The 20,499-nt window shown below is 44.9% G+C and overlaps 1 protein-coding gene across 1 annotated transcript in view; it reads left to right on the forward strand.

The window, feature by feature from the left end:
- The window catches only part of KAL1 (Kallmann syndrome 1 sequence), an 89,515-nt gene that overhangs the window by 17,577 nt on the left and 51,439 nt on the right, over nt 1-20,499 (forward strand). The window contains exon 2 of the mRNA XM_006835702.1: nt 19,028-19,250. Within this exon, the coding sequence (XP_006835765.1) occupies nt 19,028-19,250 (223 nt within the window). The remainder of the gene's footprint in view (nt 1-19,027; nt 19,251-20,499) is intronic.

Consider the following 20,499-nt stretch of genomic DNA (forward strand, 5'->3'; position numbering starts at 1 on the left):
AAAGGGGGGGAGAGGAAGGGAGTGTTGGAGGGGAGAGGAGGGAAGCTTGTGGGGGGAGAGGAGGAAGGCTACAAGGAGGGAAAGGAAGGGTGATGGGGAGGAAGGGGAGGGGAGTGGGGAAGGAGAAGGAGGAGAGAGAGGGCGTGAGGGAGGGAGCGCCCATAGGACTGCTTCACAGAAACTCACTGAAGGCACTGTGCTGTGTGTGGATGCTTCTCCTCCCTCCATCCTGTGCAGCCCAGAATGCTCTGGAATAATCCAGCATGAGTGTGGCTTCATCCCGTGTCCCCCTGGTCTATCACAGGGCTGGAAACTCTTCTCATCTTCTCATCTCTCTCTTTCCCCCGTGCCTCCCTCTTATTAACTGTAGTTTGGGTGAAAGTTTACAGAGCATCTTAGTTTTCCATCCAACAACTTAGACACGTTTCGTTTCATGGCGTTGGTTACATTCCTCACAATGGAACTCAACAGCCCGCTTCGCTTCGCTCTTCCTCCCTGGATTCCTGGTGGTCTGTGTTCATCTGTCTTCCCTGCGCTTCCTGCCCTTAGAGCTTGGTTTTTCAGCAGACGCTGTCCTTTTGGTGTCATGTGTTGGTTCTATGGAGGATGTATTCCTCCTACTGCTGTGACCGCATTTACAGACCTGTCTGTTGTTTGGCTGAACGCTGATACTTGGGCTTGAGTTCCGCTCCAGGGTTGAAGGGACCTTCTCTCGTCCTGACCAGAGTGCTCTTGTTTTGGGACAACGTGGCTCTTGTGTGGTTTGTACATGAGTCTGTTGTGTATACTCCTCCTGACACAATGGGGTAGTCAGCTTGAGTATGTGCATGTACCGTGAGTTATGGGCTTCTCCCGATAGAGAGCATGACCTTGCTCAGAATGGTGGTCTTCAGGATGGTGCAGGGCTGGGCAGTATTTCACGTTGCTGTACATCAGGTTGCTGTGAGTCAGTCAGCTCGGTGGTCACTAAGAGCAGAGAATGATGCGGATCCTATCTTCCTGTAACAAGCGTGTATGTCTGGTGAATGCTTCAATGTAACCCTGAATTCCTCAACTTCAGCACCAAAGATATTTTTTGGTTGGATAATGTTTTTGTTGTGGTGGTGGGGCTGTCTTGTGTATTGTAGGATGTGTGGCAGCTTCCCTGACCAGAAGTACTACCTCATTCAGTTGTGACAATAAAACTGTCTCAAAGCACAAATGCCCCTGGAGGGGCAGAATCGTGCCCCTGTTTTATGGACTCTCCCTTGCACGTGTATAGTGTGGAAACAACATCTTACATTCATTTTCATTTCACTCTGTGTTGGCTTAGGGAGTGCCAGGCCAGTATGATTTCCCACATTGTAGGGTCTGAATTATTATCAGGAGAAGGGACATCACACCTGGTAGAGTGGAGGGTCAGCAAAAAAGAGGGGGACCCTTACTGAAATGGATTGGCACAGAGCAGAGGTAGCAGCAACAGGCTCAAGTGTAGGAATGGTTGTAAGGATGGTTCAGGACAAGGCAGGGCTTTCTTGTGTTGTACATAGGGTCGCTACGCGACTCGATGGCACGTAACAAGGGTCTATTAAATTAAAACGAAAATCTCTAAGAAGTTAAGAGTATTTGTTTTCAGAAAGGTTTCTCCTTTGTAATTTGGATGTATGAAAAACAGTCTGTAGAGTTGGATATTGTTTGAAAATTTCTGTAATCTGGAATCCTATGATATAACTGAAATGATAAACAACTACATTTGTAAGCAGTTGCTTTTACTCCTCTTTAAGACACATCGCTCCTACAAGGCCATCTCTAACTGAGCTGTGTTTTTCTCCCCTGGTTCTTCTAGAATTTCTACAACTATGATAAACACACACACACACCTTTACTATGTGACAGGATCTGTGTTAAGTGTTTGTGTTGTTGTTAAGTGCTGTCGAGTCAGTTCCGACTCATAGCGACCCTGTATAGGGTTGTCAAGGAGCGGCTGGTGAAACTGAACCACCGACGTTGCGGTTCAAATTGACCTTGTGGTCCAGTGCTTAACAGAGCAATACCATACTTTAATAATCTACAGCAGGATGCATAACTAGTTGTTGTTGTGGTTGTGTGCCGTGGGGTCGGTTCCGATTCATAGCGACCCTATACAGAGTTTCCAAGGGTGTAAATCTTTACGGAAGCAGAAAGCCTCATCTTTCTCCCTCGGAACAGCTGGTAGTTTCGAACTGCTGACCCTGAGGTTAGCAGCCCGATTTAGATTCATAACCACTGCGCTACCACAGCCCCTTAATTAGTATCTCGCTTTTATATTCAAAAGGAAGCCCAGTACACAGTGGTTGAAGCACTTGGCTACTTATCAAAAGTTGGCAGTTTGAACCTGCCCGTTGCTCCGCAGGAGAAAGATGAGGCAGCCGGTTTCAGTAAAGATGACAGCCTCGGATAATGGGTCGCCATGAGTCGAAATTGACTTGGGAGCAGTGGGTTTGTTTTAACTCTTTAATATATTTGAGGAAACAGAGACTTGCTGACTGCCCCAAATCCTACAGCATTGTGTTTTGCATGAAATGGGGCTCATAGTCTCTACTTCCCCTGTGGGAGCTGGGCCCTGTTCTGAAATACTCTCCACCCTGTCCCGGCACCTCCACCTGAACTCCTTGTCAGGAATGACCGACGGACGGTGAGTCCTCAGAGCCTTTCAGAGCTGGATTGGTTCTGAATCACATGTATCTCCACCACTTCCTCTGTCTCTCTGCATTCTAATATCAACTGTTTTATAATTCTTTGCTGACATGTTTGTTTGTAAAAGTATAAACTACAACACCTAATGGGGCGTAGTTTCCATCTGTTCATTGTTACGTCCAAGAATGCCAAGAAATTCTCTATTAAAGGCAGCTTTGTGTGAAGCAACATGTATGTGCCTGAATGGGCTAACCATTTCAGAGGTGTCCCTGGATGTTCTGGGGAGGAGAGAAAGGAGGTCTAATTGAAGCCCCCTCCCCATCTTCTGATCCTCTGAGGATATTTGATGTTCTAGAACTTATTCATTACAGTGATCTTTCCAAGGTCATCCAGCCAGATTCTTGGTTGTTGCTTTTAGTGGAGAACCCAACCTAGATCTGATCCACACAAAGTGGTGTATTTACTTTCATACCGAGTGGGAAGAGGAGGCCAAGGAAAGGAAACTGAAGTAAACCAAATTAGAATGCTGCTGATGTTAGCTGCCGTCACGTGGGGGCCTGGCTCTTGTTAACTCTGTATACAACAGAAGCAAACGCTGCCTGACCCTCAGCCCTCCCTGACCGCTGGAGGAATGGACTTCTGAAACCCACGGGGCTTTCAATGAATGATCTTGAGAAGGAGACTGTCACCTTACTCAGGAAACCCTGCTGAATCTGTTTCAAACATGAAGCAGCGAGTCTCAGGACAGTGACTGATCTGTTCCTGATTTCATAGAGTTCACGGCCAACGCCTGTCATTCGCCTGGAAACCAAATTAATTGTAGTAACAACTGATCAATTAGCATTTGTAATTGACTTTCCAAGCAAAGTATAATTGAATTTCCAAGCATGCATTAGAAACAAATGGAGAATTAATGTTACTTCACTCATATCTAATATTTGGAGTCCTGGTGTAGTGCTGTGGGTTAATGCACTGGACTGCAAGGTCAGTTTGAACTGCAAGGTCAGTGGTTCAAATTCACCAGCCATTTTGCTGAAACCCTATACAGGGTCGCTATGAGTCAGAACCTACTCAATGGAACTTAACAACGAAAAATGCCTGTTTCGAAAGGTATAGTTGGCAGGCTGACTTTTTAAAGATTTCAGCTTATACATTTAATAATGCATTTCTTGCTGGTCTTTTATTCTACAACTGCTTTAGAAATATTTCATTTTACCTTACTTTGTTGTGAATATGCACAGCAAAACGTACTCCAAGTCAACCGTTTCTCTCCCTATAGTTCAGTGACATTGATGTCATTCTTTAAGTCTTGCAAACATTTTCTTTCCCTTCCCTCCATTGTCCCCTCCCTACGCCCCTGCTTGTGAATATCAGCTCACTGACATAGTGCTGTTGTCCCCATAGAGAGAAAGAGCACCTGTTCAGAGCAGATCTCTTTCACTAGTCAAGCTAAACTACTATTTGGATTTAAAAAGACTTCAGGGGATATTTTGGTCTTGCTGTTGTTGTTATGTGCCGTGGAGTCGGTTCCGACTCATAGTGACCCTGCACAGGGTTTCCAAGCCTGTAAATCTTTACGGGAGCAGAACGCCTCATCTTTGTCCCACGGAACAGCTGGTAAGTTTCGAACTGCCGACCTTCAGGTTAGCAGCCTGATTCGTAACCAATACGCTACCAGAACCCCTTATTTTGGTCTTAGGATTCAAATATTATCTCCGGACAGTAGTTTTCGGGGTTCATCCAACCTTCATGGCTCCAGAAAGTCTACAGTTCATGAGAATTTGAAATTCTGTTCTGCATTTCCTCCCTTTTGATTGGATTTCTCTGTAGAACTGCCCCAGAGGGTTTGTCTGAGCTGTAAATCTTTACGGAAGCCACTGCACGTCTCTCTTTTCCTGCAGAGTGACTGATGCATTCAAACCTTTTGGGTTCACCAAGCACTTTGTACAGTAGATACAGACGTAGTTCATTTCCCTTAGGATTACGCAGATGTTTGCGCCACTGGTTTACGTGTTAAATGTTCCAGCGAGAAATTAGGGCTGACATGATTTTCTCCTTCATATTCAACTTGAAAAATGATGTATTTATTTTTGAAATTGAGTCAAACATGCTTGATTCTAGTTTTATTTATTCTTATCAAACAGTCCTGGAACATAACCGAGCCTTTTAATTCACATTTTTTTCTGTCTATTTCTCAATGTTTCTGGTTGATATTCTCATTTTACATTGTTGTTTTGATTTAATGCCTTGAACGTTTTCATATCCCCCTTTTTGCTTCACTGGCCTTGTCTCTATGCTCTCAGGCGTTGGAGTTCCTGTTTGCATTAAGCTCATCAAAAGGGCAAAATATTTTTAAGATCATTTTCTTTTCAACTCGATTTTCCTCTTGTAACCAATAAGGAATTCTGGTAGCGTAGTGGTTACAAATTGGGCTGCGAACCTTAAGGTCAGTGGTTCGAAACTACCAGCCGCTTCATGGGAGAAAGATGAGGCTTTCTACTCCCGTAAAGATTTATACCCTCGGAAACCCTGTACAGGGTCGCTATGGGTCAGAACCGACTACAGGGTTGCTATGGGTCAGAACCGACTCGATGGCACTTAACAACAACAACAACAACCAATGAGTGCATTTCATTGGTTGTTTCTGCCATGCTTGGTTCTCTGCACAGCATAGCTGTGACTTGCGATTTCTGAAAAAGATTATTAATGTTGAGAGGGACAAGTGGTGTGCAGAATTTTGGCATATTGTGATCAAATACGTTATCTTTGACAGAATCATAGTGAACCTTTCTCCTGAGACCTGTTAGCTTTACCTGCTTAGCTAGTTTGCGACCTGATATTATGTTCCATCCTGTCTATAGCCTGGGCTGTGAGTAGGAAGGACTGGCTTCCCTACAGCTCTGGTCCTCGTGCTTTCATGAACAGATATTATCTCTTAAATGTCCACTAGCAACATTACCCATGAATGCTTGTCCTCTTGGGGAGATCCATGCTTCCCGATTCCACGTGGCTTCCATGATGAGTGATTTTTTTTTTTTTTTTTTTTAATGCGTCTGTTAAAATTAGGACATTTTTTTCTTAAAGAATTTTCTTTCTCTCTTGTTTTGTTTACATGATAGTATATTGTGTTTTCAGTGAAGCACATTCGGTTTCCCTTTGACAGTTTCTACATAAATTCTTCAGTGTCACCACATTTTTCACAAGGTGTTGACATTCTTTTTCGTTTCGTTCTGGTTCCGTTTCCGGTACTCTAGTTTCCCTGGCCCCTTATCAGTTAGTTCTCATCTTTGCTTTAGAGTAATTGTTAACTTTTTTGGTCTCTTGTAGATGGTTTTTAATGGAGCATTGTACTTGTAGATAATATCTTCTGTTTTGTGTGCCAATCTGTTATGTCACTGAAAGGTGACCTTCAGGGGTTACCTTGTAGTTCAAGGTTTAAACAATGTTTCAGTGCAATGGTGGGCTCAGATATAACAATTTTCAGGATGGCACAGGACTGGACATTGTTTCATTTGTTGTTAAGTATGGTCACTAGGAGTAGGACCCGACTTAATAGCACTTATTAAGTGGTGTGGTGCTGTGGGTAAATGCGCTGGACTGCAAAGTCGATTTGACCTACAAGGTTGGAGGTTCAAGCTCACCAGCTGCTCCTTGGAAACCCTATACAGGGTTGCTAGGGGTCGAAACTGATGCAACGGCACTTATACAACAACAATAACAACAGTGGAGTCCTGGTGTGGCACTGTAGGACAAGCACTGGACCACAAGACCAGTTTAGATCGCAAGATTGGTGGTTCAAATTCACTAGTCGCTCCTCAGAAAACCTACATAGGGTTGTTACGAGTTGACTGGATGGCATTTAACAATGACAACAATAACAACAACAATTGGGCAGTAATTTCAGGCAGTCCTCTAGTCTCAGCCAATCTTGTAAATCTGGACTTTTTGAGAATTTGACATTTTCTCCCCTTCTATCAGGGTCCACCCCTTGTGTCCTTGATCAGAGTGGTAGGCATTGATAGCCGGGCACCATCTAGTTCCTCTGGTCACAGGTGCATGACTAGCTGTGTAGAGCAGGCTCTTCTGTGCACTCTTGGTTTCTTTCCTTCTCATTTGGTCCTTATGAGTAAAGACCAATAGTTGTATCTTAGATGGCTGCTCCCAAACTTCTAAGACCCTGGACACTACTCACCTGACTAGGATATAGAACCCCAGCTTTGTGAACTATAGGATGCCAAGTGACTAAGTTGTTCCTTGAGAGTAAGGTCATGAGCCTTCCAAACCAAGAAATCAAACTGAAAAGGAGTTTGGTCAATCTGAGAGGTAACAATTCCCCCTCTGAATATCTATGCCTGCCTACATAATCTGTACATACGTGTAGAGACACATACTTATATCTGTGCACACACATGTATGTCCCCATTCCTGCCCTTACACACATGTAAGGAGGCTTCAAAACATTCATGAAAAATGATAATGGAATATTTCCATGAACATCTTGAAGCCCCCTTGTTCGTATACACACCCCCAAATGCGGTTATCACCAAAAATCACAACTACTGTGATGCTTTAGGATCAGCACTGGACTGCTAACTAGAAGGTGGGCAGTTCAACCCCATTAGCTGCTCCTCGGAAACCCTATACACCATTGCTAGGAGTTGGACTTGACTCGATGGCACGTCACAGCAAGAACATGAACTAATGAGTCTTCACTATCCTAATCCCATCTCTAGGAACCATCAACGTACGCTTACCTCTCATTGATCTGTCGTACCGGCTCAGAAGCATGGAATCCTACATTTGTGTTGACATGGTTGATTTACCTCACTTAGCATCTCTCCTCCAGTTTCAACGTGCGGTGTCATTGCTCTTTACCTGCAGTGTTCCGTTAGATGCACGTACCATGTTGTGCTTACCCTCCCATCCACTGATTGACACTTAGCAGTTGGCCTTTTTTTGGGGGTGCTATTCTATGGGTCGGAACCGACTCGATGGCACATAACAACAGCAACAATTCTGAATAATGCCGAGTGAACGTAGTTGGCCCATGTCGCTATAATTACATCTCTAGGGTGTATGCCTAGGAGTGTGATTGCTGGTCATACAGTGTTTCTATTTCTATTTCTCTGAGGACAAGCCAGACCGTTTTCCATAGTGGTTGCACCATTTTACAGTCCCACCAGCAACGGGCATGGATTTCAATTTCTCCAAATCCTTGCCAACAGTTGTTTGTTTGTTTTTTAAATCAGTGCCATGTTAGCTGGAGTGAGATGGTATCTCATTGTCGTTTTGATTTGCGTTTGCCCTGGTGTAGCTCTGTAGGATAAGCACTGCACTGCTCACCGAAAGGTCATCAGTTCAAACCCAGCCGCCTCCCCTTGGAAACCCTATACAGGGTCGCTGTGAGTCAGGACCGACTGGATGGTACTGAACAGCAGCAATCATTTCCCCATGCATTTGTTCACCCCTTGAATTTCCTCTTTGGTGAAGTAACATTACAAGTCCTCTGTCCATTTAAAAAAATTGGGTTGTTTGTCCCTTTGTTGTTGAGTTGTTGAGGTTTTCTATAATTTTAGAGATTACACCCATATCAGACATGTCATTTCCAAAGACTTTTTTCCCAGTGTGTAGATTGTCTTTTTATTCCATGGATAAAGTCTTTGATGGGCATAGCTATTTCATTTTTAAAAGGTCTAAATGATCTATTTTGTCTTCTGCTGTTTGTATATTTGTAGTTGTGTAGCCTTTTTAAGTTGTTGTTAAGTGCCACGGAGTCAGTCCCAACATATAGTGACTCATTATAGGGTTTCTGTGGAGCGGCTGGTGAGCTTGAACCTCCAACCTTGTGGTTGGAGTCCAGCTTTGGAGGCCAGCGTATTAACCCGCAGCACCACGATTTTCTCTCTGCTTTCTTTCAGGAACTGTATGGTTTTACGTTTAATATTTCGGGCTTTGTTAGGTCCATTTTGCTTTCGTTTTTGTGTCTGCTGGTAGAGGTGTGTCCGGCTTCATTTCCCTGCACGGAAGTCTCCAGTTTTGCCAGCACCATTTGTTAAAGAGCCTGCTTCTTCCCATTGAGTGGAGTTTGATCGTTTTTCAAAAATAAGTTATCCACAAGAGAAGGGTTCAAAAACTGTGGGAAAATCGAATCTAAAGATAATGGAACATTCCCACAAAGTTTTAAAATTCCCCTTGTATATGTTGTTAAGTGCCACCAAGTCGTTTCTGACTCATAGCCACCCTGTATAGGGTTTCTGAGGAGCAGATGGTGGGTTAGAACTGCTGACCTAGCAGCCTTGTGGTCCAGTGCAGATCCTACAGTGCTATACCAGGACTCCCCTCGCATATATTTGTTGTTGTTAAGTGTCATTGACGTGGTTCCGACCCATAGGGACTCTGTATAGGGTTTCGGAGGATCGACTGGTGAGTTTGAACTGCCGACCTTGAGGTTCAAACCGACCTTGTGTCATCCTTGCTACTTCTCAGTACTGCTGACCTAACTTGTTAGGAGGTCAGCCAGGGCCTAGGGACTGTAGCGACTGCCCAGGTGATTCTAATGGGAAAGCCAGGTGGGAGGCCAATCCACTTATTGTGTCTTGAGAGATGGTGGGGTTCATCTCAAGATCTTAACTCATTTTGTGATATGGGATAAAATATAACCTCGCCTAGCCTCTGCTTCCTCAATTTTTACATGGAAATGATCATGCATAATTAGTTTTGGAGCTTGGAAAGGAAGATGTGAAGTGGGTAGATAAATAGAGGATATAGTGTGAGGGGCTTGGTAGACTTGCCATCTGTTAGTAATTAACCTGCCATTACGGTGATAATGGTGGTGATGGTGATGATGAGGATGGTGATGAGGATGACAATGATGGGGAACCCATCTCTAGGAATCATAGACTCAAGATTATTGTTGTGTTTAGTGGTCAGAGAACACAAAGAGCCCACCAAGGCCCTGACTCTGCAAAAATGTTTGCAAAGATATGAGAGAACTTTAAAAGATTCCTGGAAAAAGAGAATGGGATTTCCCCCTCCCCCCATGAACTTTTTTAAAGCCCCCTGGTAGTCCCAGAGAATTGGCATATAGTCTAATCCTGTTGAAGGAACTCTGGTAGCGTAGTGGTTGCGAACTGGGCTGCTAATCTCACGGTCAGCAGTTCGAAACTACCAGCTGTTCCGCAGGAGAAAGATGAGGCTTTCTGCTCCTGTAAAGATTTACAGCCTCGGAAACCATGTACAGGGTCGCTATGAGTCAGAACTGACTCCACAGCACATAACAACAACAACAACAACACAATCTTGTTGAATTGATCCAAATGCCAAATGTAGCATTCTCACCAAAGCTGAGAGCTCAGATTTGTGTGATTTTCTGTAGGTTAAAGGTCATTTACTCAGCTGGACGTCATTCCGTTGGTTGACCTTTCCAATGATTTTATTGTCTAACACTTGGGTTTTATATCAAACAAAATGAAAGCAAAACTACCTCACTTTGAAGTGTTTCAAGAACCCACGTCTGCTACTGTTAGTAATCCATCTTGTTTTAGCCACTTCAGCAGATAAAACTCTGTATTCATTTTTATTCTTTTCAGTTGAGCTCAGTACAGAGCCCACTTTGGAGCATGTTGTTTCACGCCATGAGTGACATCTGTGTTATTGTCCGTGTTAACCAGTTACCAGGGAAGTGGGTGGCCACTACACTCGTACCTGTTTGAAGAATTCTCTCCTGACCTAATATTTCCACAGCTCTCTTCACAGAGCTGTGAGTGATAAACCTGTATTGTCATGAAGAATGTTACATGCTCAATGGTCGGAGTCACTTTCCTGATATCCTGTGACCTCTGACTCACAGGATTTCTAAGTGGTCATTCAGGGACCAAGCCTCAGGCATTCCTCATAGCTAGATTAGACACATTCACACACTATTTCTTCTCACCTGTATACATTTTTTCCCACATGTTCCATCTAACTAGTAAATTCTCATTAAGGTTTATTAATGATAATTTTTAAAATTATCATTAATAGCATGGAGAGACTTTGTGTACAAGTACAATATGCTCGCCCATTTATATTCAGATCATTAATAGTTTGTTTTCAATGGAACCCAAGATATTTGCTGTAGTGGTCATTAGATTTTTCCCTTTGGTAAATATAAACAATAAAACAAACCATATTTCTGACTTCTCTAGTTCTGTTATAACAGAAATACCACAAGTGGATGGCTCTAATGACCAGAAATGGATTCCCTCACAGTTCAGGAGGCTGCAAGTCAGAATTCCGAGCAGGGCCTCCAGGCCCATAGGACTCGCTCTATGCCCAGCTCTTCTATCTTGGTGGCCGTAGGTCCCTCTGAGCTCAGCTCACTTCTCCTCCTTTTATATCTCAAAAGACACAGACTCAAGGTATAAGCGAATCCTGAAGCTTGCCCCGAACCTCATTAGCCTCACAGAAGTGAGGATTTTCCACACAGAGGGTCATTCCATCCGCTCTGATCTTATCATGGAGTGATCGTATTCCATCAGCGTTCATCTTGGAGGTCCTAAGTACATCTTCATTGCTCAACCCCTGAGGAGCCTGGTCCATCCACGTGGACATAAAGCCTTCACTGTCACACAGTACTGCTCTGTGAAGATGGTGTGCCAAGTTCACGTTGTAGCTCAGCACTCTAAGCTTTTGTGGTCCTCATCGTGGTCCCGGTGTTGACTGCTTCTTCCTTATGAGTCTCCACAAGGCCCGCTTTCCTACTTGTGATTCCAATGCTCAACTGGCCAAAGCAAGAGGGCGGGTAACAGTGGACCGTCCGTCGTACAATAGAACAAACAGACTCAACTTTTTATCTGATATTAAAAAACTTTTGTTAGAATAATGGTGCTATCTTGACATGTTAAACGGACAATTTGGGCTTAACTACTAAGTCAGGCTGACAACTGCAAGATCAGCAGTTCGAAACTACCAGCTGTTCCATGGGAGAAAGATGAAGCGTTGTACTCCCATAAAGATTTACAGCCTTGGAAACCCTGTACAGGGTCACTGTGAGTCGGAACCGACTCCACGATACTTAACAACAACAAACTAAGACGCTGACAGTTCAGACCCATCCAATGGCTCCACAGAAGGAAGCCGAGAGAGCTACTTCTGTAAAGATGACAGTCTAGTTAAACAAACAAACACGATGGAGCTGTTTTACTCTGTCACGTGGTGTAGCTCTGAGTTGAAAATCAGTGCAACAGTGCGTAACAACAACAGCAACAAAGAAATGGCCAAAATTTGTTTGAGTCTTCCTCCTAAGGAACTGTAAAGAATATTCTTGCAAAACAACTCTCCCATTGTCTAGAATACCAAAATGATTGAGCTCCTTTCGATCATTCCTATTTTGGGCTCATTGGGAATCAGGCAGGTTGAGGCCTGTATTTGCCGGTAGCTCTGCCACAGGGGCCCTGGGACTAAGCTGGAGGACCCAGCTTACTCCCAGCTCTGCTTCCAAACCCAGCACAAGGGCCGGGTGCTGGGCAAAAGCTCCTGAAAACCACCTTCTAGTCCTGAGCCAAGACTTGGCTATCTGATTCTTGAGTCATCCTGCTTTCATATGGGAGAGTTTTGAGCGGAGTTGATTTGGTTATACCGTACCACAGTGCAAACTCCGTCACTGTGACTTCCAAGAGCGCAAACAGTAAACACTTACCAGACTTAATAAAATCGAAGTCCATGTGGTAGGGGCCAGTGTGTGTGGTAACCGAGGGTTTTCTCTCAACGTGTGTTACGTAGACACTTTGTGGAGAGAAGAAAGCTGGTGAACATCATGCGATTGTTACTGATCTGTTCGCATCTTTCTTTGATTGCTAGCTTAGGTTTGGATCTAACTTTAGAATTTCAAAAGCCAATAAAGTGGAACACATATATGAGCTGATAACAGAAAAATGACCTGTGTGTAAGAGATAAAAGCCCAAAGAATTGAAGCTGCTTTAAATGTGGATATGTTTGCAAATATACATATACACATGTTGCTAAGCACCGTCGAGTTGGTTCTGACTTAGAGTGACCCTATGCACAACAGAACAAAACACTGCCTGGTCCTGTGCCAACCTCATGATAGTTGCTACGCTTCAAGCCCAATGGTGCTGCCACTGTTCCCAGTCCATCTCATTGGGGGTCTTCCTCTTTTTTTTGCTGACCCTCCACTTTACCAAGCATGATGTTCTTCTCTAGGGACTGGTCCCTCCTGATAATATGTCTAAAGTGTGAGTGATAGAGTCTGGTCATCCTGGCTTCTTAGGATCATTCTGGCTGTACTTCTTCCAACACAAATTTGTTTGTTCTTCTGGCAGTCCATGGTACTTTCAATATTCTTCTTTAACACTGTAATTCATATGTAGAGTTTAATTTTATACACATATGTACGGAGAGAAGGAACTCTAGCAGCATAGTGGTTACTAATCGGGCTGCGAACTGCAAGGTCAGCAGTTCGAAACTACCAGCTGCTCCGCAGGAGAAAGATGAGGCTTTCTGCTCCCGTAAAGATTTACAGCCTCGGAAACCCTGTACAGGGTCGCTATGAGTCGGAACCGACTTCACGGCACATAACAACAACATGTACAGAGAGAAAGTTATCTAAATGTATGTATGCATATGTGTATATGTGTACATATACTGTTGCTGGTGTTATGTACTGTCCAGTCAGTTCAGACTCATAATGAGTCTGTATGGAAGTGGCTGGTGGGTTTGAGTTGCCGACCTTGCAGTTCAAACTGACTTTGCAGTCTACTGCTTGCTCACCCTACAGCACCACACCAGGGCTCCTGTACATACAAACATATATATGTATATATAATTGACAAACTGGAAGGAAGTTCGTGCTCATTCAGTATTTGAAACATTGAAACATGGCCTTTCTTCTAAGTTTTATTTGTAGAGTTGTTGAATTGAGATACAATTTTCGTCCCAGCCATTTATACTCGACTTAAATCTCACGCATGATTCTGTATTGTTGTCAGTTGCCATTGACTTGGTTCCAACCCCTGGTGACTCTGTGCAGAGTGGAACAAGCTGCCCGCCCTGCATCATCTTCAGAATGGTTCAGAATGGTCAGTTTTTAAGTCCACTGTGTGGCCATTGGGCCAGTTCAGCCCTTGGGAGATTTCCTTCCATTTTGTTGGTCCTCCACTTCACCGAACACAATGTCCTTCTCTCGGAGCTGGTCTTTCCTGACAACACTCTCAGGCTAAGCAAGTCGAAGTCTCTCCATTCCTGCTTCCACAGAGCTTTCTGGTTGCATTTCTTGTCAGGCTGATTCGTTAGTGCTGATGTCTGGACTTGTAAGTCAAATCTTAGTACCATACTGACTGTTAGTAACGCTGCTACATTTCCTTCTTTGTTAATGATTCTAAGAACAGAAAGATAAAATATATTTCCTTATATTTAATCATAATCAAGTATTTCTGGTTTGAAGTGCATTGGACTTAGAAGTAAACATCAGAAAGATGATTGTGGCAATTGGTTGCTTGGTTTGTTATGTGCCATGGAGTCGGTTCCGACTCACAGCGACCCTGTACAGGGTTTCCGAGGCTGTCAATCTTTAGGGAAGCAGAAAGCCTCATCTTTCTCCTGTGAAACAGCTGGTACTTTAGCACTGCTAACCTCGAGGTTAACAGCCCGACTCGTAACCACTACGCTACCACAGATCCTTGATTATGGCTACGAGACAAGATTATTTGATGCTATAAATAAACACCCTTCTCACAGTATATAAAATTTCTAGGTCTCACACAGATTGTAACTCACTGTTGACTTTGATAAAGATTATGGTGAGGGTGCCAGCGGGAGGTTTATGGTGAGGGTGTTGGAGCTGGCCACCGTCTTACATAGACAAATTGAAGGTTAGGAATGGAGTTGGGTGTTTGCAGGGTGAGTCTGGAGTGCGTGTGGCAGACAGGAGCAACAACTTCCACAGAAGGAAGCTTAGCTAGAAGGCCGGTCTCGGTCCCATCTTGCATTAGGGAAAAGGAAGGCTGGAGCTAGAGATGGATGTTTTGAGATTGGCCTGTTGATGGTATGACAGACCGGACCATCCTCTTCCATAAACAAATGGAGGCTTAACGTGACTGTTAGGGGTGAGGGAACTTGTCTTGGCTGCTATCATCCATAAAGCCTAAGGAAGCTTAGGAATCGAGTTGGGGGCCTGGGGTGGGCCTGTCTGGGTCTCTCTCCTATGGCAGTCTGGGTCACCCTCTTCCACAAACAAATGGAGACGTAAGGTGAAGTTTTGGGTGAGGCCACCTGTCTTGGCTCCCATCTCACACAGGCAAAAGGAGGGTTAGGAATAGAGGTGGGAATTTGGAGGATGGGTCTGGGGTTGGTGTGGCTGTCAGGATAGCACCCTGTCCCACAAATCATTGGAGGCTTAAGGTGAGGATGCCTGTCTTGGCCACCATTCTACATAAAGCAAAACTAACATTAGGGTTTGGGTTCGACTGGACTTTGGGTTGGGTCTGGGCCCCACCTGGGGCTGGTGTGGGTGTCTTGGCCTCTCCCAGAAAATCAGGGGACAGATCACAGACCCCTTCACCCTGCTTCTCTCCCTGGGCAGTCCGTTCCCAGGGGCCTGGGCAGGGCCTCACTTCAGTGCTGGTATTTATCCTGAGATCACAGCCACTATCCTGGGACAGCTGACTGCTGTCTCCAACCATGATTTCCTAAAGAAAACTGGACCTTGGCTTAGTGAGTCTTCACGTCGCTCATGCTTTTTCAGTAAGTCAGCTCTCTAAGGAGCCAAGAATTACCAGTGCTTACTCATGTTGGATCACTTTGGACTTTAATTGAGTTAGCAAGCTGCTGTTTAGGACCTGACTACCAAGAGCAACATATGGGTATGCCAATTTTCAGAGAAATTCCTCTTCCTTCACTACAGACTCCACTGACAATTTCACATGCATGACAGGCACCATGTCTGCGTTCACCACCTCTATCCGCTGCCACCGAGTCGATTCTGACTCTTAGTGACCCTACAACACAGAGTAGAACTGATCTTTGTTGTTGGTGGTGTGCCATCAAGGCGGATGGTGGGCTTGAACTGCCAACCTTATGGTTAATAGTCCAGTGTAGCAGTGTGGGGTAATGTGTTGGGATGCAAAGTCGGTTTGAACCATACAGTCAGTGGGTCAAGCTCACCAACCTGTACAGGGTTGCTATGGGTTCCCACTCGAGGGCGCTTAACAACGACAAAAGCTTATCCTACAGTGCCACACTGGACTCCAAAGCTACTTTTATGGCTTCCCAAACTGTAAATCCTTACAGGGACAGACAGCCTCACCTTTCTCCTGCTGAGATGCTGGTAGATTTGAACAATTGACCTCATAGTTAGCAGCTCAGCACTCAGCCCACCGTGCCATAGAGTTCCGTGTGCACATTCTAAAGTCTGGCTATGACTGAGATGGGGAGGGAGCTGTGCTGGAACCTGGAGAGACGCCCTGGCATGGAGAGAGGGAAGAGACCCGCAGGCCTCCTACAAAACCGCCTGATTCACGCTTAAAAGGATGGGGGCAAACTAAAGGCAGACTTGCTGGCAGAGACACCGTACAGTATACAGTGTCTATACCTTTGTTTGCTAATAAGTCCTTCTCATATACAGGCAGTCCCTGGTTTCGAACGTATGTCAACAAATTGTGTGCCAACAAGTCCCTCTAATATACACACATTGTGTGCCAACACGTCTTTCTATTTATTATACACCCATTGTGTGCCAACAAGTCCCTCTAATATATACACATTGTGTGCCAACACATCTTTCTAATGTACATGACTTGTGTGCCAACAAGTCCTAACATACACCCATTGTGTGCCAACAAGTCCCTCTAATTTGCAAACAACTCCTTCTAAAATACGTACATTATGTGCCAACAAGTCATTCTTATACATGATAGATGTAGTATAGATAGATAGATAGAGGAATAAACTTTGTATGTTTCAAAAGTAAAACAAAATCACTAGGATGCTTAGCAGATGCTCTTCATTAAAAGTGAGGGAATAATGGATTCCATCCCTGCCTCTCTTTCTTACACACATGCCAAATTTTATGTATCTATATACAAAATCTCTGATAGCGTAGTGGTTACAAATCGGGCTGCGAACCACAAGGTCAGCGGTTCGAAACTACCAGCTGTTCCACAGGAGAAAGATGAGGCTTTATGCTCCCGTAAAGATTTACAGCCTCAGAAACCCTGTACAGGGTCACTGGGAGTCGGAACAGACTGCATGGCACATAACAACAACAAATATATATATGTTGTTGTTGTTGTTAAGCGCCGTCAAGTCGGTTCCAACCCATAACGACACTGTACAGGGTTTCCAAGGGTGTAAATCTTTATAGGAGTAGAAAGCCTCATCTTTCTCCCGCGGAGCAGCTGGTAGTTTCGAACCACTGACCTTAAGGCTCGCAGCCCGATTCGTAACCACTACGCTACCAGAGCTCCATATATATATACACACACACACAAATATACAACTATGTTGTTGTTAAGTGCTGTTGAATCAATTTCGACCCACAGCAACCCTGTGTATGTTTTCCAAGAAGCAGCTGGTGAGCTTGAACCACTAACCTTGCAGTTCAAACGACTTTGCAGTCTGACGTATTAGCCCACAGCACTACACTAGGTCTCCATATACATCTGTATATAGATGTATAAATGTTAAAAGACTATTCACCAGCAATACTGGTTTTTTAAAATTAGATACTGGCTAATAATTTTTAGAAGTTCATCCTTAACTTCTATTTTAGTTATCTATGTTGTTGTTGTTGTTGTTGTTATGTGCCGTGGAGTCGGAACCGACTCATAGCGACCCTGTACAGGGTTTCCGAGGGTGTAAATCTTTACGGGAGTAGAAAGCCTCATCTTTCTCCCGCGGAGCAGCTGGTAGTTTCGAACTGCTGACCTTGCGGTTCACAGCCCAAGTCGTAACCACTACGCTACCAGAGCTCCTTAGTTATCTATAGTTGTAACAAAAATATATCACAAGGGTAATTTGCAAATTAACAAATAGAAATTTATTTTCTTGAAGTTTAAGAGGGTAGCAGTCCCAAGACCAGGTGTGGGCTGTAGAGGAAGGCTTTCTCTCTCAGTAGACTCTGGGGGAATGTCCATTTCCCTTTCCTGCCTCTTGGTTCCTGGATAATCTCTGTGTGGCCAGCCAGGCATCTGCCCCCATCCCAGCTTGCTTCATCTTCGCCTTTGATATCTCAGAAGTTTGGATGAGGACTCACTTTACCCTCAGCCTGGCTCACTAGCATACTAAAGAGAACCCACAACCAAATGTAATTGTCACTACTGATCAGAGTGATTCGGACCACGCATTTGTGGAGTGGGACACAGTTCATTTCCCAGCATATTCATAACCAGTGGGGTCTCAGGAATCAACATCGCCGTCCAATTTCCCACTTAGGAGCCCTAGCAACATAGGGGAGTCCTGGTGTGGCGCAGTAGGATCTGCACTGCACTGCCAACCACAGGTCGACAGTTCAAACCCACCTGCTGCTCCCTGCTATGCGCCAGAGGTGACTTGTTGTTGTTATGTGCCGTGGAGTCGGTTCCGACTCATAGTGACCCTGTACAGGGTTTCCGAGGCTGTAAATCTTTACGGGAGCAGAATACCTCATCTTTCTCCACGGAACAGCTGGTAGTTTCGAACTGCTGACTTTGTGGTTCGCAGCCCCATTCGTAACTACTACTCTAACAACAACAATAAAGTGGTGTGGGAGTCCTTGTGTGGCGCTTAAGGATAAGTACTAGACCTTAAGGTTAGTTTGAACCACAATGCCAGCGGTTCAAACTCACTAGCCCTTCCTTAGAAACCCTACAGAAGGTTGCTATGTATCGGGACCAACTCGATGGGACTTCACAACAACAACAACAACAACAACAACAACAACAACAACAACAGTGATGTAATGGGTTAAGGGTTGGGCTGCTAACTGCAAGGTCAGTCCTTCACACCCACCAGCTGCTCCTTGGGAGGAAGATGCGGCTGTCTGCTCCGGTAACTACTTGGCAGTCTTTGCAACCCTAAGGAGCAGTTGACCTCTGCACTAGAGGGTAGTGAAGACTGGGACTTGAATTGAAGGCAGTAGGTCTGGTTTTGGAATTTTGTCTTCAAATTGCATTTCACGTATTGTATGAGTGTGTGTGCACGAAGACCATGGGTGTCGGGCAGAGTCCAGAGCTGTAGTCTTGGCCTCGTCCCCGGAGATGAGACTGCGGGGACCTGAAGGGGGTTGCGCTCCGGGGCGCGCTGACATTCTGAGGCAGCACGGTTGCCACTTTCCTGTCCAGGAGATCTGATTCCTTCATCTCTAATGAGAGACCCTTTCTGTCCTTGGCTCCCGCAGCCTCTCTTCCCAAAGAAGAACTACGAATGTCTGACCAGCTGTGAGTTCCTCAAGTACATCCTGGCAGTGAAGCAAGGGGACTGCCCGTCCCCTGAGAAGGCCAGCGGCTTCGCTGCCGCCTGCGTGGAGAGCTGCGAAGGGGACAGAGAGTGCTCCGGGCTAAAGAAGTGCTGCTCCAATGGGTGCGGGCACACCTGCCAGGTGCCCAAAACACTCTACAAAGGTAAAGCTCCCCATCCAGGGCTCGGGGGCTCAATCTTCACGGGAGTCCCTGAGGGCCTGGGGAAGGGCACCCCTCTGAGACATCAGGAGCAACCTCAAGGACATACAAAACCATAAGATTTGTGTTCTTAAAAAAAATTCACTGTGAGGTGTCCCAGAGTAGAAGATACCCTAGGAAGTCCCCTTATCCACCCAGTCCTTCAGTGACGCTACTGCCAAGCCGCAACTCCTAGGAGCCACAGGTAGACACGAGGAGCCACAGGTAGACACGCAGGCTGACGCTGTGTGTGGGGGCAGGGGAAGGCCAGTATGCTCACCAGCACGGGTCCTTCAAAACTCCATGGAAGAATTCCATTTTCTTTTCATCTCATTTCCCCACAAACTTGTTGAAGCTTCTTGACATAGGGAAAAAATTATTTTAAGAAAGCAAACAAATCAATAAGGAAGTTATTAATGAACTATAACTCAAGTTGGATTCTTCATATTAATTCGGTTTTTTAACTTTTTATCCAGTAAGAATCAATCCGTTAGGCACTACTGCATGCATTGGAGTGCATGGGCTCTAAACCTAGGGAGACAAGTGGGTTAGGGTGGAAGGTGGGCCACAGGGGAAACACTTCAAAGGCCTTAATCAATGGGTCAGTGTTCTGCTTTTCTGTTGGCAGAGTTGAAAACCATCAATATCATTAGATAGGCTTTCGATGTTTCCATTCGTATTATGAGTCCAGTCCCAGGGTGGCGAACTCAATGACTTAACCAGAATGTTTGCAAATTTAAACCACGCTCCCCTCAGCAGAGGTTCAGAGATGGGCACCATGAGTGGTGAATAGCACACACTTGGACACATTTCCCCTTTCTTTGTCAGTAGCCCCTGAAGTAGATTGGGTACCATGTTCTGTGAGCACTGGAGAATACCAACAAGTAAGTTAGGATGTATAACAAACTACTTAAACTAGTTGCCGTCAGTCACCTTCAACTCATGGTGCCCCCATGTGTGTGTCAGAGTAGAACTGTGCTCCACAGGGTTCTCAGTGGATGATTTTCATAAGTAGATTCCACTCATGGTGCCCCTGTGTGTGTCAGAGTAGAACTGTGCCCCACAGGGTTCTCAGTGGATGATTTTCCATAAGTAGACCTCACTCATGGTGCCCCGTATGTGTCAGAGTAGAACTGTGCCCCACAGGGTTCTCAGTGGATGAGTTTTCATAAGTAGATCCCACTCATGGTGCCCCGTGTGTGTCAGAGTAGAA

This window comes from Chrysochloris asiatica, unplaced genomic scaffold (genome assembly GCF_000296735.1).
Source record: "Chrysochloris asiatica unplaced genomic scaffold, ChrAsi1.0 scaffold00018, whole genome shotgun sequence".
Lineage (NCBI taxonomy): Eukaryota > Metazoa > Chordata > Mammalia > Afrosoricida > Chrysochloridae > Chrysochloris > Chrysochloris asiatica.